This window comes from Copadichromis virginalis, linkage group LG6, assembly GCF_057382275.1.
Source record: "Copadichromis virginalis isolate Kocher_CV1m ecotype Utaka linkage group LG6, C_Virginalis_male_GT1.1, whole genome shotgun sequence".
NCBI classification, from domain to species: domain Eukaryota; kingdom Metazoa; phylum Chordata; class Actinopteri; order Cichliformes; family Cichlidae; genus Copadichromis; species Copadichromis virginalis.
In genome coordinates this window covers 34,707,993-34,734,066 of record NC_140623.1, presented here as the reverse complement: position 1 = coordinate 34,734,066, position 26,074 = coordinate 34,707,993, and the positions used below count along the sequence as shown (strand labels likewise).

General features: G+C 39.6%; 3 protein-coding genes across 6 annotated transcripts; 1 reads left to right on the top strand and 2 right to left on the bottom strand.

The window, feature by feature from the left end:
- Window positions 1–925: 925 nt before the first annotated feature.
- ogal (O-GlcNAcase like) lies at window positions 926–8,537 on the top strand. The gene is made up of 17 exons (XM_085460112.1): window positions 926–1,320; window positions 1,491–1,542; window positions 1,889–1,986; window positions 2,761–2,891; window positions 3,163–3,334; window positions 3,450–3,548; window positions 3,663–3,802; window positions 3,898–4,042; window positions 4,579–4,677; window positions 4,766–5,022; window positions 5,101–5,275; window positions 5,751–5,836; window positions 6,379–6,471; window positions 6,557–6,645; window positions 6,996–7,116; window positions 7,206–7,335; window positions 8,085–8,537. The coding sequence occupies exons 1-17, from the start codon at window positions 1,248–1,250 to the stop codon at window positions 8,219–8,221; spliced, it is 2,097 nt and encodes a 698-aa protein (XP_085316238.1). The 5' UTR covers window positions 926–1,247; the 3' UTR covers window positions 8,222–8,537.
- A 44-nt stretch (window positions 8,538–8,581) lies between these two features.
- Window positions 8,582–18,220, bottom strand: cant1b (calcium activated nucleotidase 1b). Of its 4 annotated transcripts, XM_085460114.1 has the most exons (6): window positions 17,973–18,220; window positions 17,625–17,662; window positions 13,260–13,847; window positions 13,035–13,175; window positions 12,036–12,239; window positions 8,582–10,940 (listed from the first exon to the last, which is right to left on the bottom strand). In XM_085460114.1, the coding sequence occupies exons 1-6, from the start codon at window positions 18,008–18,010 to the stop codon at window positions 10,570–10,572; spliced, it is 1,380 nt and encodes a 459-aa protein (XP_085316240.1). In that variant the 5' UTR covers window positions 18,011–18,220; the 3' UTR covers window positions 8,582–10,569. The 4 variants fall into 4 exon arrangements, with proteins under 4 accessions (XP_085316240.1, XP_085316243.1, XP_085316239.1 ...); XM_085460117.1 differs by lacking the exon at window positions 17,625–17,662 and having other exon boundaries at window positions 17,973–18,093; XM_085460113.1 differs by lacking the exons at window positions 17,625–17,662; window positions 17,973–18,220 and adding an exon at window positions 15,909–16,076.
- An 805-nt stretch (window positions 18,221–19,025) lies between these two features.
- Window positions 19,026–25,669, bottom strand: afmid (arylformamidase). The gene is made up of 11 exons (XM_085460118.1): window positions 25,407–25,669; window positions 24,214–24,304; window positions 23,420–23,524; window positions 23,282–23,330; window positions 23,112–23,197; window positions 22,929–23,001; window positions 22,614–22,711; window positions 22,414–22,492; window positions 20,813–20,948; window positions 20,224–20,328; window positions 19,026–19,888 (listed from the first exon to the last, which is right to left on the bottom strand). The coding sequence occupies exons 1-11, from the start codon at window positions 25,431–25,433 to the stop codon at window positions 19,859–19,861; spliced, it is 879 nt and encodes a 292-aa protein (XP_085316244.1). The 5' UTR covers window positions 25,434–25,669; the 3' UTR covers window positions 19,026–19,858.
- Window positions 25,670–26,074: the final 405 nt, after the last annotated feature.

Below are 26,074 nucleotides of genomic sequence, written 5' to 3'. Positions count from 1 at the left end.
CAGAGGGTTGCCTTGATCGTGTCTAGAGGCCTAAATGCATTGATTTTCTGCAGTGTGATTGGCTATTTACATAAACTGCTGTGGAATACTACAAATTTTGGTATCAATCTGATACCAAGTAAATACAGGGCCAGTACTACCAATAGCGGTACCGATACAGATACTTTTAATCTATAAACGCAGCTTATCAATGTGCCAGCATTGTGTCATGATTTATGGGATCACTAATGTGCAAATTCTGAACACATATTAAGGGTAGGTGATTTTTACTATCCACAATAATTATTGATTAATACAAAAACCACACCTTTCACTCTTTCCGCTTTACCTGGAATATAAATGTGCCTTTCTCTAAATCACTTTGGGTCAATCTGTAAATGTCTTATAGGCTGTAAATAAAATAGATGTGACAATCAACACAGAAAGTTTCAGACGTTGTTCAGATCTTGAGTTAGATGTTTTTCATTTTAAAAAAAAAGAAGAAGAAGAAGAAGAAGAGTAAAACCGTTTATTTAAAACTCTTTAGTGGGCTACATGCTGAACTTCAAAGATAAAAACAAAATATCGATCCTGTCACGTTAGACACCAAGACCAGCTTTGGTATAGATGCTTGGATCGATTCACCCACCTTTACAAGCAGCTGCTGGACAGGTGTACTTAATAAGGTTGCTTGTTACATATTTCTATAATTAAGAAGACTAAATCTAATAAAACCTAAGCTATAAAATAAAAAATTTTAAAGAATAAAAACTAAAACGAAGCAAAAAAAAAACCCTCTCGAAACTAACTTAACAAACTACCGGGTATGTTGAAATTAAAACTGTAAAAGTTAGTAGAAGATACTGAACTCCTGTGGCATCCTGCGTGTTTTTTTTTTTTTTTTTGGTGTGTTGTCCCTTTAAGTTGTGGGCACACTGTCCCTTTAAGACGTCCACCCGGTAGTCAGACACATGCGTCTGAATATGAGCTGAACTTCAGTTATCCGCACCAAACAATAGCTGCGATTCTGTTTCGACCATTTACAGGTTTGGACATTTATTGGCGTTAGCGCGATGTTGCGCAATGCTGCAGGTGTTTAACCCGACTGTTACTGCGCAGGCGTGAGAATAAGGTGCAATAAATGCGAATCAATTCAAAGGTTGGCGTGCAGAAGCATGACTGTCAGTATCGCCGTGTCACAGCTGGGGCTGCAGACTGAGCACTGTTAAAGTCAAAAAGCAGGAAGAGACTGAATATTACAGGAAAACATGTCGAAACCGGACAGTACCAAGCGACAGCCCGTCACCGGGACTGGGCGCTTCATCAGCGGCGTAGTAGAAGGTGAGCAGACCCGGAATCAGGGGCCCAAACACCGCGGCTCCGCTAGATTACAGGTTCTTGAATGCTTCCAGCTGCCCGCTTTAAAATGCATCTGATTAATCAATCATGCATTGATCACTTTTGGTAAGATGACGCGTTTTGAAGTGTAAGTCGACCTTTGCTTGTTACAGGCTTTTATGGGCGGCCGTGGACTATGGAGCAAAGAACAGAACTGTTTAAGAGGTATGTGGTCTTAGGCACCAAGCGAAGAACTGGAAATGATGAACACACTTCCTGAAAGTAATAACAGCAGCTGCTGATTTTGACATATGTAATATAGCTGTATTCATATTCATGTATTTATTTATTTTTTAAATATCCAAAAGTAGTTGCGCTGAATCATTTGCATGAATGAAATGACATGCAGGTGATTTGCATTGCTTTTGTCACAGTTTCTCTTACACTGGCAATTTCGTTTGTTATTTTCTGTTATTACTAGAAGCTTTTATTGTGATCAGGATGCGCACCAACATTTAGAAATGTTGCACTGAGAATTTCTAACCTCTGGCATAATATTTTGGTTTTGCAGGGAACAGAAGTGGGGTTTGAACACATACCTGTACGCCCCCAAGGATGATTACAAACACAGGATGTACTGGAGAGACTTGTACGCTGCTGAGGAGGCGGGTGAGTCTCACCGTATCACATTCATAATTCAAAACCACAAAAATCTTTCTGGTCTTGGAAGCAGATGAAATTCAGTTGCACCTGTCTTTAATTTTAAAAGTAACACTGACTAATTCCCTGATCTATTAGCAGAGCAGTTGTGCCTCCATGCATAGTCCGCTACCTTAACAAATGCTCATTTAAATAAAAAATCTGTACTATATTTCCTCCTCAGACAACTTACTAATTTGCAACGTCCAGTTAACTGCAATGGAACTGAAACTATGTGTTTAAATTTACGTGTGCATATCTGAGTCCTCATTCAATAGTCGTGCAAAACTGGTTATAAATTGAGCCCCAAACAATAAAAGTAAATTAAAACACATAAAATAATAAAAGTTTGGTCATTTTGCAGTTGTCAGCTCTTCCGAACTCATCCCCTTACGACTCATTGTTATCTCCTCAGACGTGTTTAAAGTGTCTTTGGGTCGACTGTCTGGATGTTATCAAAAACATTACAATCTGAAGTGCAGTGAAGACGATTTGATGTTTAACCTTTTTCAAATTATCATGTTTTTGATGACCCCTCATCAAGTCAGTGGACTTCAGACCCACCTGTATATGCTCGTAAAGTTTCCCCGCAGACACAAAAGCAGCTAAATCTAAGGTTAAACCATGTCACTTTAACTCTTTGTTTTAAATCTGTTCATTGATGGGAAGTAAAGGGATCATTAACAGAATTTGTGAACTGCATCATCAAATAGCATTTCTTCTTTGTCCCTTTTCTTTTCATAGAACAACTAACGAGCCTGATATCAGCAGCGAAACAGCACGACGTCGAGTTCGTCTATGCAATCTCACCCGGTCTGGACATTACTTTCTCCAACCCTAAAGAAGTAGCTGCCCTGAAGAGGAAACTAGATCAGGTAGGACTTTGGAAGCAGAGGTGATGGGTGCAGCAGGAAAAAATATAATATAATTTATAATTGGTTGTATCTCACTTTGTGGCTCTCCGAGGGTTTGGACAGCGCATCGCTTAGCAGTAAAATGGATGCATTTAAAGTGGGGTAGTAAAATTATACAGAGGCTGGTGTAATTCTAGGTGGAATAGCCTTTTTTATGTCTTTGGCTGTAAGCAAAGCGATGCTAACTTTCACTTGACCCTGTTCACTGACAGAAATTACATTTGTTCCTTAGGTCAAGGAGTTTGGCTGCAGGTCTTTCTCTTTACTCTTTGACGACATCGAGACTGAGATGTGTCCAGCTGACAAGCAGGCTTTCAGCTCCTTCGCCCACGCTCAAGTGGCCATCACTAACGAGGTGTACATGCACTTAGGAGAGCCCGAAGTCTTCCTCTTCTGTCCTACAGGTCAGACAGCAAAACAGTCCAGTCCAGTTACAGTCCAGTTAAACAGGGAGCGTTGTGGTAGAAAATAATACACATTATTCTAACAGTTTCTTAATGAGTCACTCTTTATCTTCAGATTACTGTGCTGTCTTCTGTACGCCCAGTGTAACCCAGTCCTCGTACCTGAACACTGTGGGAGAGAAGCTCCTGCCTGGCATTGACGTACTGTGGACTGGTAAGATTACACTCAGCCGGAGCCTGAACCTGTTTCCATGATCTTGAATTTCCCCAAGGTTAATTATTCATTTGTTTTTACTTTTTTTTTTTTTTTTTTTTTTCATTTATTTAGGTCCAAAAGTAGTATCCCACAAAATCTCAGTTGAATCCATAGAGGAGGTATCCTCAGTCCTGAAGAGGGCACCAGTCATCTGGGACAACATTCATGCCAATGATTATGATCCCCAAAGGCTTTTCCTTGGACCCTATAAGGTTATTTTTTTCTCTTCTTTATTTTAACAGTGTTAGATTGTGTGTATGTACCAGTATGACTCCGGTGTCTATATATTATTGTTTTTTTCAAAAAGGATAGACCCACTGATCTGATCCCAAAACTGAAAGGAGTGCTCACAAATCCCAATTGTGAGTTTTACCCAAACTTCGTGGCCGTTCACACTCTGGCGACATGGTGTAAAGCACCTGCCGAAGGAACACCGAGGGATGTGGAGATGGGTGAGTTTCTGTTAGTCATGATTTAACAAATGCATTTTTTTTCTTTTGTAGAAGGTAAAACATTACAGGACTACCCTCAAGTGCATTCAGCGACTGTGTAGAAAGTAATTTGCAATCATAATATAGTGAACCCAACCTGCTCCTGATGCTTTCAGGAGTGCTCAAAGCCAACAGTCTGGCCTTTCTCCTCTGGCATCAACAAGGTTTTTTCTTTTCCTTTTTTCCGCAAAGAGTACTTCAGCCTGCCTGACACCAACAACCACGCCATGACAGTCAGACATCATATTTAAAAATAAAAACATGCACTTTTTGGAATATTTTGAATAGTATTTTTTGCTTCATAAGGCCCACCCCGCCCGAATCACTGTTGTCTGTGGAAGCAACATCAACATCTATTTATGGTGCAGATTTATTTTTCCAGTTTTGACAGGAAATGCTGTCAGTGTTGTCGTTGTGTTTGCTGGAATCCACTCCATGCTGTCTGTGAGGTCACGGAGCTTAAACATTGTCTCACTTTCTCTGACCTTCACCTCCAGGTGATGAAGAGCAGGATCCTTGCTACAGCCCACAGAAAGCCCTGAATCTGGCCCTCACTGACTGGCTGGAGGAGTTCATGAGCACAGATCAACCAGGAGGTAGAGTCTTATTAAATATGGTTTAATGATATTAAAAGACATGAATGGGTGGTTGTCACTTTAATACACGGTATGTCTGTGCTTCCAGGCCCTTGTCATCCTCGCCTGAAGAAAGAGTCATCAGAAGAGGAGCCCATGCAGACTGACATGGGTGAGAGCCCCTACATTCCTGGTCCCGGGGAGAACCCATTGTACACAGCTGAGCCTCTGACCCTGGATGACCTGAAGCTGCTGTCAGACCTCTTCTACCTGCCCTACGAACACGGTACCACAGCCAGGACCATGCTGCAGGAGCTGGACTGGCTCAAAAACCAAAGTCAGGCAGCAGCTGCAGAGACAGACAAGGTAGTATTTATATTTATATGCAAACGCAGATCATTTTTCTACATGTTGTCCTCCTACAGCTGTTTTCTGTTTTTTCAGACAGCAGAGTGGTGCTCAAGAGCCCAGCAGTTCGATAACATGTGTGAGGCAGTGGTGCAGATGTTCAACCGCCTGTCAAATGCCCCGAACCGCAGCATCCTGTACGATCTGTACAACTACATCTGTGACATCAAGAGTGGGGTCGGTCTGGCTCGAGCCTACGTGAAAACACTAGGTGAGAAAACGAATATATTCCACTCATATTGCAAACCAACACTGAAAGACTGCTCTATAGATGAAGACGTTGCGGACCCCTTAGTAGCAAAATATCCATATCACAACACGGACAAAATAACACTTGATAAACAACAATAAACTCAAATTTACATCTATATAAACAGATATTTCTTGAATTCTTTGAAGAATTCTGAAACTAAGAAATGCTGGAGCATCTCATTCAGTTTGTGTGATTTTCTGCTCCCACTGTTACCTGTAATAAGAGATGAGCTTGTGAGCATCTTTTTTTCCAAACAAAAACTGCAGCAGCCATGAAAATCAGCAGGGAACTGCATTTAGATTATCAGCTCAATGATTAATCCTTCTATCTTTTTAAGAGAAGTGATTATGCTTTGGTTAAATGAGGCGTGAAAGTGTGAACTGAAGCTGCTTACTGTAGCTTTTAATATTTTGTTGTGTGTTGCCTTCCACAGGAGGCCACAGCCAACCCTCAGCCCAGTTATTGAACGATGATCCTGAACCTTGGGGCTTCAGAGGAGGCCTGTCTGGAGAATTCCAGGTAAACTAAGCAGTGCAGTGAGTTGTTATATAAAATCACAGCAGTGATAATAGTCAGTAACAAGGCAAGGTCTCCAGCTGATGTTTTGTGCTCCATATTTTATTTTTGCACTCCACTAGAGTAGCTTTGCATTATTCACAGTTCAAAATAATGCATCTTTATCTTATACTGAGCCTTGGTGCAGCTCCTTGGTTCTTCTACTGTCTCAAACAAGCTGCTTTATATCCGCTCCCTTCAAGCCAGCTTTCATTTGATTGGCTGCCCTTCATAAAGGTGGGCGGGGCCTCCAGTGCTGTGTGCCTTGACATCATCAAGGTCCAAGAGTTAAAAAAAAAAAAAAAATGTCCGTGAAAACAAAAGCAATCTGATGTCTGAGCTTCTGGCTACAGTGATTATGTGCACAAACGTTTATTTTATTGTTTTCATGTTTAACGTTACCATCCATCTGTAGTGCATACTATATAAGCACCACCTTGTGATGCTAGATCCACCTGATTTTTAAACTTTGGGTTTCTGGTGTGTGTTTTCTTCCGCACCAACAGAGGATGCTGCCAGGACATGGAAACAGAGACCTGTTCAGACATCCTCCCATGACAGCAGTTTACTGCATACGACCCTACTGCCCTGAGGACAAGGTGAAGATGCTGATCATCAGTGGTTTAGTTTTCTCTCGATTAAAATTCAGGAGTGATGTTATGGAGTATTTCTTTTTCTTTCTAGCCAGAGGTAGAGAGGATTTTTAGGGAGATGCAGAAAGCAGGAGAAGGCAACTCTGCTCTGATGGCTCAGTCTCCACTTATCAGTGACAGGTAAGAGTTAGCTACTCTGTTAGTGATGTGACCTCACTAACCACTTTCCTCATGTTGATTTTTGGAAACTGTGGTCCTCGTTATTAAAAGTCCACGTGATTCACAAGTTGCACAAGCAGGAAGCATGCATCACTCCTCGAGTTCTCAGGAAAAACCGCCCCTCACTTTGAACGTCTATTTTCAAAACACCAAGATAGTAACAAGTGATGTCACGATGGCTACAGCAATCTTTTATATACAGCGGGTATATTGTTAAAATGCACTTTAAATTACTTGGGATGATAAACCTTTTTTCTTCTGTGAATGTGATCTTCCTCTTCATCTTATTTTTTTCCCCTGGGGCATTGCAGCCTGTCAGCAGGTGAAATCTCTCCTTCCCCTCTCTGTGGTCTTATCCTGGAGGATGACCTCGGGCTGTGTGGTTATGCACTGGCCCTCACTGATGCCAAACCAGCTGCAGCCAAGATCCAGGTGATTCAAAGCAAGATGTGAAAATTTTTCTAGAATGCAGTATAACCATAAATGCTGTCACTTGACTGTATTCTATTTCCAAACTCCAGAGGGCAGTAAGTGGTTCAGTGTTTGAAGAGTTCCCCTCAGTGATTGCTCTGGAAATGCTCCCTCGGGTCACTGATCCTTCTCCAGCCAAGCGCATGATTGGTCAGCTGTTGTCCTCCATCAGGAGCAGTGGTAGGTCGAGATTTCACACTGTGAACTTGATCATTCTGGATGAAGCTCATCTAACTGCACATGTTGAGGTTTATGAGGCAGAAAATTAACCACATGGGGGAGCTGTTCCATTTAGAGCAATATCATTCTATATCTATAGATGTTTATAATATAAGCTGCTTTGCTGTTTAAGGGCCCAGTTATGGTCTTTTCCAACTCCACGTGTTTGTTCTTGGGTTCCAGTAGAGTGGCTTTGCATGAATCACAGTTCATAATAATCTTATGCTGTGTATAGGTTCATCCTGTATGAAATAAGACATTTAGCTCCTCTTGTCTTTAAAGCTACCCTCAATTTAAGGCAGCTTTCTTCTGATTGGCTGCCCCACTCAGAAAGAATGTTTAAGCAGGAGATAGGTGGGGCTTTGATGACCATACTAGGGATGCATGCAGTCACCAACATAAAGAGAAACTGTAGGAAACAGTGTTTTGAGCAGGTTGAAGCCCACGCTGTTAGCTCACAGGGGTTACTTTTACACATGCTGACCTTATGATTTGAAATGCTTTCTAAGATTGTGTGTATCCACCATTCTAACAGTATATGTATGGAAGAAAGTAAGGAAAAGCATAATGGTCTCCTTTTAACACCCCCATATATACTTAATTATAAAGTTAGTCTCAGAATATTTGCATCTGTGAAATACTTCACATAAAGCCTTTACTGCTTCTTTTATTACAAAACTCCAAAGTTACCATTGTTGTTTTCCTTTTAGGGTCCAGAGGAGCCTTTTGTGAGTTGAGGCAGAGCAATCGGAGGATGCTCGACTTTTATTCCAAACTGGGCTCCTTCAAACTCGTACAGATGGACGGGCTACCGCAAGACATCCTTGTAATGGCAACGAGCCTGTGAAAAAAAAACTGCTCACGAGTACTTTCCTCAGGTTTGAAGTGAGGAGATAAACATCTGCTATGTGACTAATCGCTAACTTTGGAGCATGTTAAACTGATTCAAAATGTTTTCACGTTAGGCGGTTAATCGGTGTGATCCTGAACCCATTGCCAAGTCTTTGAAAGGCCTGATTAAACCTGAATACTAACTAATGTATAGTGAAGTGTAATGCATTACTATTGATTTTGTAGACATGAAACTGTATAGGTATTTTTTAGATGAATTTGTTGATTTAATCAAGTTAAATAAATGCCACGAAATACCACAGCAAATGCAACATTAAGATTTTGGTTTCTTGTTTAAAATCACGATTCACACGCGAACATTTAAAGAAGAAATTTTAATCTTTTCAGGGGATACAGGGAATATATTAATGATTAATTATGGTTACATTAAACAGCTGGTGATTCTCATGTTCTCTGGCTTGAGAAGCTTATCATAATTACTCAACACATGTGAGGCAACATTTAAGTTGAGGGGTGTAATAGGAAGCAAGTTTGGTTTAGCCAGGCTTTCTTTGCATAAGCTGGTTTGACAAAACCTTCAGTGACAATTAGAGTGTGTGTGTGTGTGTGTGTGTGTGTGTGTGCGTGCGCGCGCTCAGACAAGCTTACACGCAGAACATGTGGACAGTACCCCTGTGATCTGAAAACCTTTATTTTCAATGGTTCGGGCAGCAGTAAGCAAAGCACATCTGGAGTGCAAGATCTCTTGCTGGCACCATGGTCCAAGTAAAAAAAAAAAAAAAAAAGACGTAGAGCCTGACCACCAACCAGCCAAAAGAAACCAAGAATCCATTGGTTGTGTTCTGATTGGCTAACAGAAAATCAAAGAAGAGGTTATAGTGTGTGTGTACAGAACTGTACACCTGTTTGTAACTAGACCACATAATTAAAGGCCTTATACATTTCAATCCAAACAATCAATAAGTCTACAGGTTTACTAAAGCTAAAGCGGTAACAATGATACGAAGTAAAGAAATCAGAGTGACATCCTGCTGGAAGATCTGAAAACGGTGTGAAAGCAGCCCTAGGCCTTTTGCTTCAGGCTCTGTGCTCTCTCCCATGAAAGGGGGGCATTTGATGTCCTTTGACTCTCTTCTGCACAACATAAACAGATGGAGTGCCAATCAGCAGAAATGGGTCATGAAGTGATATGAAGAACATAAAAAATATTAGGCCGTTTTTCCATGCAGTGCAAACTTCATGCTGGGGTTTATTTCTAATATGACAGCTGCGTATTACAGCTTTTAAACGGGATCCATTTAAACATTCAAACTGCATTTGAGTCTGAGAATTCCTCATAATAAAGACGATATGGGTCACTCAGTCTTTGGACCGAATTAAAGTGAATATTTGATTTTCTTAAGTGAATATTCTTTTTAATAATTACAGACTAATCAGTTCTCTGGTCTTCTATCAGGATGTCATACTGACAGTGTAAACTAGACTTAGTAACAAAGTAAGACCAAAGAAAAACACCTATTTATGCATTTTCTGCATCACTAAGTTGACACAGTTTGTGCCACAGTAACTTTACTGCACTGTTGTTCAGTAGTACCTGAACAGGTTCTATATAAAAATGTATCCCCTCAGACGGGAACGTGTCACTCATGTCATGAGAGAACAAGTGAGTAAAGCATGCTGGTCTGTAAAACCCAGATTACATTCAGCATAATGATCTCAAACGAAAGTAAAAGAGAAGTCACCTTTGTGGCACTGAAAACTTTGACTCCAAACTCAACATATCTCACTACCTGCTTAATTTTGCTGCATAGTACACCCCTCTAGACTTACGTAGCATAACTTATCATTTACAGAACAGCCGAAATAAAACAAGTGAACATGTTTGGGCCGGTTCCGTTTCTATTATGACAAAACCTCAGTGTATCCAAAAGGATAAATAAAATCCAAAGCAACAAGTGACCTTAAATATTTCAAGTAATGTAAGAACATTAACTTTTCTTTTTTTTTAAATGCTCCTTCATCTCATTTCCCTGAGTGTCTGACCAGCAGAGTTCGGCTGCAGGAAAAGAGATCTACATCCTATCTGGTGTTTAACAGACTCAGTAGTGTCAAACCAGGAAGTTTAGACGGCAATGTAGCAGTGCTTAAATTTAGTAGTAATGCCTTTAAAACATTTGTTTTTTGGCTGCATCAGTCAGCCAGTCTGTGGTTGGCGACACACAGCTATGCTTCAGGGTTTCCCTTTTAACTTTTCTTGTGTCTCTCAATAATCGTAGTTATATAATCTCTGAATCTGGTCACATCATATTGCACAGGAACGTTGCATATTCAGCACTGCCTCTTTCAAATAAACTCTAGCCCTTCATATTTTACATCTCCTATCTTTGTCTCAGGCAGCAGCACCTGGCCGTCTAGTGTAAACGCTATGATGTAGGTGGCAATCTTGCCTGCATCCTCCTCTGATTTTAGGGCTAGGATGATTTGATCATCTGTGTCTGGGACAAATTTAAAAGAGGAGAAGCCACGTGTGAGGTTGAGCGGTCCGACGCGCTGCACGCTGACGGAGCGGATGTCTGCAGGGCAGGACAAGAGGAGGTTGGTGGCACGCCGCTCATCTGCCGTCTCTTCATAACGCTCGTGACTGGCACGGCGAGGGAGGAAGAACCACCGCTGGAGACGCTCACTCCAAGCTGCTGATTCGTGGATAAGGTAGCCTAGAGAGCAAGGAAAGGTAACAGAAATGAATGCAAGGAGTTGGAGGTAATTTCCACGTTTCACAATGTTTTGTCCTTTCCCAAATATTTTGGTTTCAATCATTTTTTAAGTTCTTTGTTTTGTGCCTGAATTTGGCTTTTATACATTATCAAGCTTCCCATTAAGCCCAGTTATACCAGAATTCAAACACAATTTATGCTTAAAGTCTTTAGTCTCTATAAACCAATGTATAGCAGTAGCTGTGGGCAAGAGGCAGGATTATTGGCACGACAAGGATTCAGGTTTTGGTTTCTATTTTAAATCACATGTGAGAGCCATGTGGAATGCAAAAGGGGAATGAAATGAAACCCACTCACAATTGTCTGAAGACAACTTAGCTTTGTATAATTTTTTTCCCCTCCAGTTAACAATGACATTCCCACAGAACAGGAAGTCTTAGCTCGCATATCTAGTTGACTACATCAGAAGACAAACAAAGTGTTGGGAGGACAAAAGTGCAACTTTCTCTGATGTTTAGCCAGTTCGTGAGAGAGAAGTAGTTGACCTCTTACTTAACAAGTGCTGACTGTTACCCGTGTGTTATTGTTCTGTTAAATAACCCATAAACCAAATGTTTTTGGATGCACAGAAGGTAAAAAGAGCCAAAAGTTGGATTAAGCTGGGTTTTTTGGTAACGTACAACTTTGTGGACTGCTGTTGTCATCATAGCAGCCATGCTGGCTCATGAGAGGATTACAAAACATTTCCTGTCTCCGTCTGCATTTCGCTACACTAACAGGGAAAACTGGGCCAGCTTGATTTTGGTCTGACTGTAGTTTCAGAAGAAAACTGCAAATACTAGTCCTAAAAAAAGATATGAAATCTGTATTTAACAAAAACAAACAAACAAACAAAAAACCTCAAAGCAGTAAATCAGCGATCTTTGTTTTAATTAAATAGGCAAATATAACATAAGCATTTAACAAAATTTATAGGTTATAAGTTGGTCTTCAAGAAGTTTAATAATAAATAGAAATAAAGCCTGATTACTAATTCAGACTGTACTGAAGAACAAAACAAAACAAAAAAACCCCCAAAAACACACCCAACAGTACCTGGTGGTTTGATCCCCGTTGCACTCCGTAGGGCGTTGTAGTGCGGCACCCAGTTTTGATGCTCCACCTCCCCACTGACACCAACAACTTTTACCCACTCGGGATTGTTGTTGATGACGTCCCCAGAAGTCGTCGTCCATTCCTTCCCCAGGCCTCCAACAAACAGGTGCTCATCCTTTACTGCAAGCCACTCTGCCTTGAAACCTGCACAAGCAAACAAAAGACACACGAGTGAGACATTTTTGGTTGTTTATTTTCAAATGAACAAAGAAAAACGGTTTTGACAGCGCCGGTGTTTGACTAACCAAGTGGACTACCATGCAGTGGTTTAGTTTTATCATATTTAATTTATTGCCTAATAGTGGATTTACATGAGCAGTGGTACGCTGAATTATTGCTAAATAAATGGACCATTAACATCCAATGGAGAGTGCATCACAAGTCTCATTACAGCAGTCTCTCTATTGCATTATAAACTGGTTTGAATAGTCTCAACAGGGTGACTGTTCCCTGAAATGATCCCTGAAGTTTTGGAGTCCGTGTTGTGTTTTTAATTTACCAACTTAATTGGCCATCTTTAGTCCACCTTAGCATATCCACAGCTGCTGTTATCTGTCTTTATTTCATTAAGAACCATATTGTGTTGTTTAAGACCAGCATATTGTTCAGATTGTTTTCCTCCTCTGGACACAAAGATCCCTATAAACCCAGTAATAGATTATATTTGAAAGCGCTGCATTCTGGCACGTTTCAGAAGTCTCCCTGCAGGGACACTTCCTGGTGTATTTTTTCAACACCAGGTTTATCTTTCAGAGAAGCCAGATCAAGTTTCACAGAGCAGGTGCAGAACATGGCAGAAAGATAAAACAAACAAACAAACAAAAAAAAACAAAACAGAGAATAAACTATTTGCTTCTGAAATGCTCCCAGTGTGAAGCTGTGTGAAGAGCACTGTGGAGTTTGTGAGTTGAGACTTCAGGAGTTTTGAAAAGGACTCACCTTTGGAGACTGAGCCATCACCATCAGGTAATATAACCCAAGGAACTGCCTGGTTGCCCTCAATCCTGTACACCACACCTGTACGGTCGTCCACAGTATACAGGTGACCATTGAATGCTACCAGCTCAGATAGCTCCATACCTGCAGAGGAGTTAACACATGTAAGCACAAAAACAATATTTAGATGCAACTATAAATCTGAGTTCCTTCACTGAGTTCACGTACCTCGTCCTTTCTCAGCCAGATGACTCTCCAGGGTGACCGTCTCCGCATCCCATTCCACTTCCAGTCTGTCGCCGGAGGCTGAAACAGTCAGGTGACCTCTTTTCATGTAGCTGAACCACGTCTGATCCTTTGAGCTCTGTGACGCTTTGTCCAAGTCTGCAATCACTCCTATGCGGTAACGGGTGCCGTGCAGCGTCTTCTCAGGTGGACTCAAAGGATATGTGTGATTGTACGGTTTTTCCCTCCTCTGCTGGCGGCCGAGTTTTCGTGCAATTTGTCTATTGGTGTCCCTGAATAAGTCATCTTCACCCTCATCGAGCATTTGAAAGCTGTGAACCCTGTTCCGGTAGTAACCTTTGGTTGGACGCTCCCAGTCCTCTACGGTCCGGTGCAAATATAACATGAGCACTAAAGCGAACAGGGTCGCCACAGCAATCGCTCGCCATTTTGGGTGGAAGCGCGTGTCGGAGGTAGCAGTTTGAGTCATGGATGCTAAGGCCAAAGGGAGGCCTCGCGCAGCCATGCCAAAGGAGGTCATTGAAGTATCCTTTTCATCCTTACTGTCTGTGGTCTGGGGGTGATTATGGCCTGGAAATGAACACAAAGAGGATTATCAGCAGAGGGGCATGATGGAGGATACATTAAAAAATGAAATATAAAAAGTCAAAATCTGACAAAGAACAAAGTGCTTGGAAAAGAAAACGGTTCCTACATCAAACTGCTCAAACCAAGCTTTACTGAATATTTGTGTAACTGCGTTTTGATGTTCAAAACAGAAACTGATGATGATGAGCTCTCCCTTTCTAACAATGGAAACAATAAACAAATGATATCGACACATATCACGTCAAACATTTCATGTGCATTAAGAGATACTGTAAAAAAATGAAAGCTGATAATCAAATTTTCAACTTTCAATTTTGAGTAGAAAAATGACTAAAACTTGAAATATATAGAAAGAATGAACAAAGGGCAGAGGATGACCAGAAGGAAAACTGGGCTCTTGTTCCTATTGTTCTGTATTCACAGCAGGTCTTTGTTGTGCTGTTCAGGCAGAAAACCGAGGAGGTAGCTGACCCATCCTACTTCCTCTGAATGGAGGGGGTGCCAGTTACCAGATCTTTGCTCCGTTTATTTCATCAGTTTATTTAAAAATGAAAGCACTGGTAAATATTATTGGTGCATATGAGCTATGTGACAACAATGTTTAACCATGTGGAGCTGCCATCCCTGGTTAGACATTTAAGACTTTAAACAATCAGTTTAATAGTAACATAAAACAGAGGCAACATAAAACAACAGGGCAGATTTATCAGACTATATACAGGAAGCCTTTGTGCAATTTAACTCCCCCCCCCCCCCAAAAAATGTGAACCTCATGTTTCTTTTGTTACTCTCAACCAGAACAGGAACAGGACAGAACAGGAGGGTGCAGAATAAAGGGACTTGCAGGCTATAAGTTAACGTTTTGTATGCAAATACGATTCAGCAACATATATCACATCAGGAGATGTGCTAGGATCTGGGTGGCGGTACAGGATGTACTACACTAAGCAATTAAGCACTGTCCCTCTGTGGTTTCAGAGAAAAGCTCATCAGATTACAAGAAAAATGCAATGTCATCCAGTTACAAGCAAGGCTGGGATGCTCAGTTCCTGATAACACAATTTTTTAGTTACTCTGTGACACAAAATTATCCTGGTAAACATGTTTTTATGATGCGTAGAGGTGTGGTTGTATCAGTTTGTCATCTTCTGCTGGTAGTACATTAAGTGAATGAATGTATTAAAGCTTGACACCAAGACAAAAGTTAAACAGCATGCTCAATAAACGTTGAGTTCAACAGTAGTGACTGTTTTAACAAACCACAGTCTACTCAGTTAAAAATGGGTACTTGCGCGTTTCACAAATAGTGAGTAAGTTGCCTGAAACACAAGAAGTGTGTTTGTTTTGTAAAAGCAAAGGGTGCCAAGGTGACCCTCGATAAACCGGCACAGTAAAAAAAAGCTGCACCACTAAAACAGATTGAGCTCTTAATAAAGTATTATAATGTGCCGTTATCATAACTATAAAAAATATATTTAGCATACATCTTAAAAGATTACCTCACTTTATTTGCTATACAACAACTTGCAATCCCGCAGAACTTAATCCTAAACAGTGAACATTACTACAGCTATAAATTAAACACTAATAGCAGAACTAAATAAAACAAAATTATAGTCAAATTATATCAGCATCATTACAGCAGCATCAATAAAACTCTGTCTCTCTCTGTTAAAGAGCAACGACATTAAACAGGAAACAAGCCTATGCTTCGAAAGACTCGCATCTGAAAATTTGTGTAAAAAAGCAAACCAGAAAAGACTTGGCAACATCCTGTTTCGTGTTATTGCAATACTTCACATAATCTCCCACCACAGTTTTTCCAGAGAACTGCCTCTTGAACAGTTCTCTAGACAAGTTCAGACTTCCCGATTAACATGCTCTCCAAACCACATACACAAATACACACATGTCAAATTAGCAAGCACTTGGCTATGAAACAAACCCTTCATTGTTGCTACTGAATATACGGCCCGCAATTCACATCCCTGGAGAGCCAGACACAGCCTCACTGTACGCTGTATGAAGAGTTCAATTATTCACCCTTGCCTCGCCTCTTCACTCCTGAACACGCCACGACTGTCATGTTTCTTCTCCTTTGCACGCATCCCATAATAAACTCCCTGCCCCCCTTCCGCCAGCCCTCGTTCAACATGAATATCTGATCTCGCAGAGTCTCCTCCTTTTCTCTCCTTGTCGGCTATCTCAAATTTCTCCCCCTTCCTGCAGAGCCAAGAAAGTTTCAATAATGAATTGAGGAGAACAAAGGAGCCCTGGTCAGCAATTACAGATGAGTAAGCTCAATGAACCTTTAGGTCATCCTGAAGCACTTTGAATCAGGACCAAGCTTTGCTTTCCAACAATATATTGGTTACATTTTTAACAAAACTAATGAACAACAGGGAACCAAGAAAGACAAATAAAGGTAGGCACAAAGGTTGGCAAACTCCATTTCTACTTTGATCTGTTTTTTATTGTGTTCTGTAAAGGACGTTGTAACCATGTTTTATAAAGTGGTCGAATGACAAAGTTTATTTTCTTGACTTTTACTGCTTTTCAACGTCCAATAAACCCTGGTCATTTCTCAGCTGTGTTAACAAAGCTATCACCTAAGAAGTACACCCTGTTTTCAAGGTCAAGATAAAACCTTTCTGAGCAAATGAAGGAAAATATCATTTTTTCTCTAGTTACCAATCATCAACTTCTTCCGTATTTTATTTAAGGCTGAATAAACAAAGCTGAGCTTGGAACCATGAATGGTACGAAAGATGGGTGGAGTCAAAGTGTCATCACCCACTGGTTTGTGGTCATATTGTGAATTCCTGTTATACAATGTCTTCTGATTGACAAATCCTTAACCAGTGACGATATCCTGGGTAATCCTCCTTTCTGTTTCTCAAAATGACCATAATTATATAAAACAGACTTTGAGTTTTACTCAGTATGACCTGAAAGGAAAAGGGTTGACTGAGGTCAGAGCATAGGGGCAGAGGGCCGTTTTCACCTGAGTTGCTTCCTGGTGCTCATTAGAAACAATGCAGTTCCATTTACCACGGGATGGACCATAAAGTTACAACAGTCTGAGGACACACATCTCTGTTGTGATATCACTTAACAAGCAAAATGAGCTGCACAATTATTAATACCTATATTTTGTTTAATTTCTAAGTTTGATATATCACAAACTGGGCAGATTAAAGGTTTGGCATCAATAATATATTGCATTGTATTTAATTGTGATTTCTACTTCTTAAACTGTTACACCGAACTACGTGTTTAATAACCATTTAATATTATATTATTATATATTTTAACTTTAAATGATTTGTATAAGATATAGATAATATAGCCTTTTTATTTGTAATGACCTTTATCGCAATCTACTTATTAGAGCTATTCAATCTATTCTGTTTAAGTTGTGTTCATTATTTAACATCTATAACAAATCTGAGAGTTTCACAACTTTTGGGATAAATACAATATATCCTGTTTGTTTTATGGTCTTATATTACAGTTTTGTAAACCTCTGCGTTCACTTCTCTACTGTAAAGACTAGTTTAGCTGCTCTCCTTTCTGCTCATCATCTTAACAACTGGGACAGATCAGCACATCTCTCTAAGCTAGTAAATACGTGGGACACTGTTTAAACGTGTAAATAAGTACAAAATAAAAACGCTGAAGTCCCAGATAAAGTGAGGCATCTCTCACTAGTTGCCTGTTGAATAACCAACCCCCCACCCCCCGTCGCTTTGTGCCTACCTGCGTCCACACGGCCACGAAAGCAGAGATAAGGCGACCTGTAAAAAACCAAACAAATCACCTCCTGGCAGTTTATAAACTTTGCCCGACTTTCTCACACAAGCACAGCCGTAGACTGGAGCCTCAAACTGTGAAAACCTAAAGGATTTAACGTATTTAAAGTAGCCACATAAGAGTTGGCTAAACACTTTATGAGAGTTAGAAACGCACCGGCTCCCGTTAGCCACGCAGCTAGCGTCGGCTAGCATCTTAACGTTACTACCAACATTTATTCCTCGGATTTAAAATCAGTGAACTGCTTCAAGGGTTCAATAGGTCGAGTTCTTCGCTGAGACTCTGAGGACTCACCTGGTGTAGACAGTCTGTAAATCAGCCCGGCTGTCCATCTTTGTTGGGACGGTTCGGTTGGAAGTTTCTCGATGATTAGCTCCTCCTGTTCCGAGACTCCGGAGCAGCTAAACTGGGCGTCTGCACATCCAAATTATGACTCAGTAATCACCATGACTACTAACTTACTATTGATATCCAGTTGACAGTGGAAATGTCATCATAACCACTGTAATCGTCACTATCGTCGTTTTAAAAGTCTTCAAGATCAAAACAAAGCGCTCCTGAACCAACCGAGTACACAATTACCCACACTATTACGTCAGTTAAAACAACACACATTTGTATTTTAAAATATGTACTTTAACTTTTTATGTATGTATTTATTTTTTATTTATGGCATGATTGTGTCATTTAAAAGAGAGCAAGGGGGTTTCCAGACTTTAAGGGGGTACTCTATAGCCTAAAGTTAGGTTTGCAACAACACACAAAAAGTATTACACTGACTGTTTCAAAAAATATATATAGGCAGAGCATTTCAAGGGAGGAAAAACAGCATTTGGTGATGTCCATGACTTCAGGCTGTACAACACTGCGAAGGGTTTTCATCCAAGGGTCAAAACAGTCCTAATATTGTGACTTACTCTAGTTGATCCATTTTCTTTTAAGCCTCTGAAAATGAGCAGCTATGCGAAAAACAATTGCTGTAATCCTTAAACACTTTTGTTAAAGCCCTTGAATTAAAGCTGAAAGTCTGCACTTCAATCACCGCTTGAGTTAAAATCTATCACTATCCAAAAACTTATGGGCCAAACTGTACAGTAAAACTGCTGCTGGAACTGCCTTTAGAACAATAAAACATCACTGATTAGTTGCCATTTATAGTTTTCAATATAAATGAAGTATCTGTAATATTTTAAAATAGAATATTTCATTAGTTATACTGCACAAATATGTAATTGTTGTTTTCTAAGTACAGTAATGGATTTAGAGTCCCTCACTACCTTTGCACACTTGTATCCAAGTTTAAATCATTTCCTAAACAAGAAAACAATAAACAAAGATAAATTTGACTTGACGCTTCTCAAATATAAACATTTACTGATTGTTCTCTTTATAAGTAACGATAAACAGAACACAGTGTACATAGTCATGTAAACAGTTTTGTCAGATGTTAGAGTAATGGCCATAAGTAGTGATGTGCATCAGTTTCAGTTTTGTTGTATCTGCAATTTAAAATAACGCCTGAATATTCAGATTCTTGAACTAGATTATAATCAAATAAAAAGTGCAAAGACACATTATTTTCCTTATCAGCAACAACATATTAAAGTTCCCTGGGTGACATATAAGCATTGTGGAAGTTATAATAAAAAGCTACATTCGGTTTCATTATTGTTGACATAAGCTCCTATTGTTGTCCCCCCCAAAAAAATACAATTCACAAACCAGACAGACCCACCCACACACAAACACCAGAAATATACCAAAACTAACAATAGACTTTGCAAGGTACGAGACAGGACAAACATTTTAAGAGATTACTTAACAGCTATTGTGCAAACTGAATCTAAAATTATAGTTTTACTACCATTGCCATTTTTATGTGACTTAGTTTTAGGCACACAATTTCATAGCATGGTGGCTGAAACATACAAAGCTTAGGCCTTAAAAAGAAAAAAAGAAGCAGTAACTACAGTGAACAAGGTCATAAACAGTGAAACTAGACATCAAAACAATCCACAGCACCTCACTGACAAAGGATCCAAATGGACACAAAATGTAGATTTACCAGAGTACAAATCTGAAACAATGCATATTTTAGTCAGTGTTGCTGCATGATGGCTCTGTTCAGAGGTGTTCGTTGATACCGAGGTATGTTGATATTAGATGATGGATAAAACACCTCAGCTCTTCCCCATCATCTTCAGGAGAAGCTACAAAGAAACCAGGAAATTAAGATGATGACAAAACGTATAGTCCATAAACATGTGCAGAAATTAGGTTAAAAACAACTACATTTGTTGAACATTTGATGAAAAGATAATCTACAGAGATACTTTTTTGACTTGTAAACTTTTAGTCTTTTTAGTAAAAGAGCGGCTGAATGTTAGGAGGTGAAATTTGACTACCGTAGGCTATAAGTTAATACAGTATATTGATCTCATAAAGCTTTGAAAGACAGGGTGAGTGGTTAAAAAAAAAAAAAAAAAAAAAAAGCACTGACATTCATAATAATTTTCAATAACTTTGGTTTTGTTTGCATATTTACCTTTGTTAGGTGATACTCTCCGTCAACCAGCTTCTCAATAATACTGAAGTGATCTGTATTCGCCACATCCTCCATGGTGACATTCAGCCCTGACGCCTCCAAAGTCTTAAAAGGAAATACAAGAGGTAGCAAGAAAAAGAGCAGAGGAAATATCAGATTTGCATAACAACATATTTTGAAAGTATATTGATGTTTCCACCAACAAAAGACGCACGAAAAAGTCTGACCCCATGTTTCCGAGTCAGGTCATATTGCTTGTGATTTACATCTTAAAAGACTGTTGCTTGTTGGGTGGAGACACCAAATCACCACAAGGCCAGGAGATGATTTAACAGAATATTTTAGGAATGCACTAAATGTTGTTTATAAGAACAATGACAAGCATTTCCTAGCTTGAATTTAGATTTTTGGGAGCTTTTCTTGTATTGCAAATTGAATACGAGCTCTAATTGAAAATTGGACAAAACAAGCAGTGGAGCAAAGAAAAGGCATAACAAAGCATCAGAGTTTTAAAGGCTAAATCATTTATCTTGAATTATTCTTATACACCGATCATTAACTGCATCTGTTCTCAGACACGGGTACTGACTTTGTAAAATTCCTCAGACTGCTTGCGAAACTCTGGCGAGTCGTTCTCAGCAACAGCCACAACAATCTGACAGCTGCAGGAGGAGAGTTTGAGCTGAGGGACCAGCTTGCTGGGGCTGTTCCTAACTGCCACCTCCCTGCAAACAGTAGACACCCACGAGACAGAGGAATGAGGCACTGACTGGCACCACAGGCCAACGGAGGACACACGGATGAACACCAGGACATTTACACGCACAGTTTCTCCTTTGTGTTGAGCATCACGACATTCGTTCACACAATGCTCTTTACGTCACACGGACTGGCACTTAGAGCCAAATGCAAATGGATTACTGCAGGAGTCCTTAAACTCATTTGGACAATGACAAATGAGTTTAAGGACTTTTTAGATTTACACATTGAGATGGAAGATAAATGTGCACATCAACCAACCTCAGCTACCAAGTTTGAGAAAGTACGATAATTAAATTGGGAAATTGCATAAAGTGTTAACAAGTTGTGAAAATCTAATTACTTTTTAAACCCAACTTCAGTTTGTAAACAATGGGATTACACCACTAAGCTTCCAAGGCAATCTCCAAACATTCAGGTGTGTTAGCACCAATTAATGTAGCCTCAAGAAGAGAAGCAGGCTAGGTCTGGTAACTTATTTCTAACTACACCCACTCTGTTTTTAAACACTGCTGAGAAGGTTAAGTGATTGGTTTAGTTTGTGTGTTAGAAAGAAATTTTCCTAAAACGTTAAGAACAGAAGTGAGGTTTAGCCAAACTTCAAGTGACTCAGTTTTACAGTTGATCCTGATCCGGCTCTGGATCCAGGAATTTCTGATAGGATTATTTACAACTATAACAACCATTACATAAAACACAAGACAACAAAGAAGTTAAATAAAAATTTTGAGACATCATATGAACGTTCTCTAGAACATACTCTTATTATGTCTGCAGCACATGTAGTAAAGTAGGACAGCTTAAGAGGTAGGTTGCTAGCTAATTTTGAAAGGTTAAACTGTAACACCATAATTTTCCTGTTATTCATAAGAGTCCAGCTTACTTTATCTGTATATGTAAATATTAAGATACTAGTTAATAACGAATTTTAAAGGGCTTTGAGGCCTTAAGCGCTCATAATAAACAATAAATTGGGCAAAACTGGTGAATTTGGCCTTTATCAGGGCGTATTAACTTAGATCTGTTTTTGGTATAATAACCAACTAGAATGTAACTTCAACATTAAAGGGAAAAAATAATTTCCAGTTATTCACTTATAGAATTAGATTTGGATCATTTCCCCCTTGAATGGACAATGTTGCTGGGAATACATCTGCTGGACTACCAAAAAGACAGGGCTTCAACAGATGTTCAGTTGCGAGTATACTATGATACCGCATTCCTGCATCAGTCGCTTTCATTAATATATTAACTTTTTGAAAACCGCCGTCTTTAAGTATAACTACTGTTACCAAGCACAGAGTCTATGTCCACATTGGTGTTTCTAAACTCAGATAACTGTAAAAAGTGAGTTGCAAACACAACAGGGATGGTGTATGTAGTTGTACTAAACAAGCTATCCCGCAGTCTGTAGTGTAGTGAGGCACCTACTCTGTCATCTTCAAAGGCTCGTTGACGTAGGTGGACAAGATGGGCAGGAGGTCATAGATGCCACTCACAAGAAAAGCACCTAAAACACAATCAGAAAACAAAAATGTATCATGTTTTAACCTCCTATTTTGTTAATACTGAATTACTTCTGCCTTATTATATTACTGATTACATGTCCCGTTTCAACTGACAGCCTTCACCTTTAATCTGGGGAGTGATGCTGTACTGCGACCAGTCAGTTGAGAGGACCATTGCAGCCAGGTGTGCCCCAGCAGAGTGGCCACACAGGTACAGACCACTGAGTGAATCATCAGAACGACACACAGTGCGTTTACAACAGAGGCAGTGACATTTTAGTCAGCTGCAAATACAATTTCATTAGACTGGGAGGCTTTAAGATGACATCCTTCAAGCCTGACGATGATGAGCTTTCACATTCTTCATCATCAGGTTTAAAGAACTAAAGAAATAAAGAAATACAATCCAATCCAAATATAAAAAACAAGCAATGCTACCTGATGTGAGAATACTGCTGAACGACAGACACAATACTCCTGCGAACTTGTGATACCATCAGGTCCATGTTACCTGAAAAGAAAGGTCACAACAGGAAGCTGACATTTTTCAGTTCATCTTCTTAAATCATCCTTTTTCACCTGAGAGAACGGAAACAATACTGTCAAAAATGGAAAGACTACCTTTGGGGGCAATGTCGTAACCGACTGCAACCACCACTACACCTTTATCAATGAGCGGAACAGCCATGAACCCAGACTCCTCTTTGCTGTGTGACCACAAAAACCCAAAATGAATGACCCAGAAATCGAATTATGGTTAGAAATGTAGAGATTCCAGCAACAGCACAGACCTGAGAAACTGCCAGTAGCCTCCATGTATGTAAACAACAAGGTGGACATCTGAAAGAGAGAGGATGAGGCCTGTTAATCCTATACCAGCTCTGTACCTGGAGGATAACAGTGTGTGGGGCAACGATGCATGTCCGTACCCAGAGAGTTGATGTTGGGTATATAGACGTCCAGTTTCTCTCCATCTCCTTCCCCATATGGGACATTGAGTAAAGTTTGAGCCATACCACGGGCTCGCTCCGTACCTGAACAGCAGACAGCATTAGGTACAACGCCATGATTACAGATACAAAGAGACCAAATGCATGTTTGTCTACTGCTGACAAATTAATTAGAAATCATTCTGAGCAATGCTGCGTATTTTCATATCAGTAGACTGTTTTCTGTTTAAAGAAAAAGATTTTACCACTTAAATTAAAAACATTTATCAAAAATGAAAACAGGCAAAACTGGTGATTTCTATCAGGAAAAGGGTCTCAGGTTTAAGACTTATAGATCTAAAAAAAAAAAATGCCCCAAATATGTTTATAGCCCTTAAAACTACACGTATGATGACAGAGAGACTTATTAGCATTACTTATTCACTGAGGTTTTGTTTTTAAAAAGTACTCACACTACATTAAATATCCAAAATACGTAGTTTTATGCGTAATATGCACAGGTGTAGGATCTTGTAATCTGGCAGATTAAAGAGGAAGTCTTAGAGTAAGTCATTAAGCACTGTGAATGTTTTTATAAATGCTGCACAATGAAAAACTGTAGCTTCTTTGTCAGAATGCGTGTCAAAGCTTCAAAGTAAGGCACAAATAATCGACCCGGACACAGATGTCCCCGAGTATCCGACATTTGGCACGACACCTGTGTTCCTGCTGCCCTGCCTGTTCGCCACAGCCGGGTTTCACAGTCGTGTGTATCCAGTTCACAACAAACCCACCTTCCTTTAAAGCCTTCACGTGGGCTTTGATCACGTCGTCGGCCGACATCCTGGGGGACCACCTGCTGGGGGAATACTGCCTCTCGAGCTCCTGCAAGAGAGAGAAACTCATGAGAGCTGCGCGGCCATGAAAGAACAGACACCAACCACCATCAGCCGGCGACCAGCGACGTAAATACGGTGAACAGCGCCTTCTGCTGCCGCAATTACACCGCTGCTTTGGTGCTTATATTACTCCAACTTCTTTTTATTGCTATCAGAATGGGAGTCCTGTGATATAGTTGTGACGAAAACATTAAAAAAATATTTGGAAGGTGAAATAGGTGAGTGAAATTACACCAGGGCTGCTAAAAAAAAGAAAGGAAAAAAATTCTGCTGAAAAATATTATAAAATGCACACTGCAGGAACTGTCCACTACAGTTAGACTGTGTATTGGGCATTGTTATCTGACAATTACTTTTACAAACTATAGTAGTGTACGTGTTATTCTGTTTTATTTTGCTTTGTTAAATTTATTTTAGTAAGGAAGTAAAATGTATTTATATAGCACTTTTTAAGACAGCAATCTATTACAAAGTGCTTTACAGGGAATATAAAGACATGTCAGACACACCAACTTTATAGAGGCACTTCATCACATTATATTCAGCTTTTTATATAATTTCTGTATATTTCTTTTGTTGTAGTTTATTTAAACTTTTTATCGGTCTTTATTACACTATTTAACAGAATTCTTTTTTTATTTGAATATTTTACCTTATTAAACTATTTTGTTGTGTGACTTTGTATTTTTTATTGCTCTATTCTTTTTTATTAGACTATGTTGTTGTGGGTTGTGTTTGAGTTTTGGCTGCGATATCGCAGTAATTTCCCAACTTTAGGGATCAATAAAGCATATCTTACAATCCAAAGTACCAATATCCGGGTGTTTGCCCTCTATGGGGGATTTAATTGCGCACTCCATTTTCTCATTACACGGAAGATTAAAAAAATAATAGCAGAAAAACATGTCTTATAGGTTTTATATTACTGCCCAAGTCTGTTGTTTCAGTAAGCCAGGTAATTTTGCAGACGGTTCCTAACTCAATCCTGTGCAGGGTGGGTGATCTCTACTTGTTTTCACACTGAATTAAGACTGAACTAATCCTAATAACACAGAAAAAACAAAAAATCATAAAAATTAAGCTCTTACGTCTTTCTTCATCTCTGTCCAGTGCATTATTTTTTCTCCTGTGGTGTTTAAAGTCGTCGCTGGCTGATGAATACAGAAGACGTGCTCTCTACTGTGGACTGAACTTCAGACTGACCCTCATTTCAGAAAAGTTAATAAATCAGCCATGTCTATTGTGGACGTGGTCGTTTATAGATCAGAAATGTCAGACAGGGAGTGGTAGAGGCTTAAAACCGTATTGTTTACTTTACAAAAATGGGAAGTAACGGTTGCTAAAAGCTACATTTTCTTTATTTATATCTAGTTCCGGGATTTGATCAAACATGTGACCTAAAGCACAGCTATGCAGGAAGTAGAGCTTAACAAACAGTGCAGGTGACACTAATGTAATGTCGAATAAACCTACACTACAATGAGCCATAGGACAAGTAATAGCATAAACTATAAATTATTCAATTATTTATACTCAACATACAAACATCACTTACATTATTTTACGTAAGCGCATAGGGGTCTTACTTTACAAATATTAACATAAAACTGTAAATTATTAAAGAAAATATGCGCTTTTAGCCTAAAAAAGGAGAAGGGTCTGGCTGCAGCCTTTTCTTTAGCCCTCCATTTTTTAGGCTAACGAAACACCCCTCTTGGCTCTGATTGGTCAATAGTGGCAGACATGAGCCGTTGAG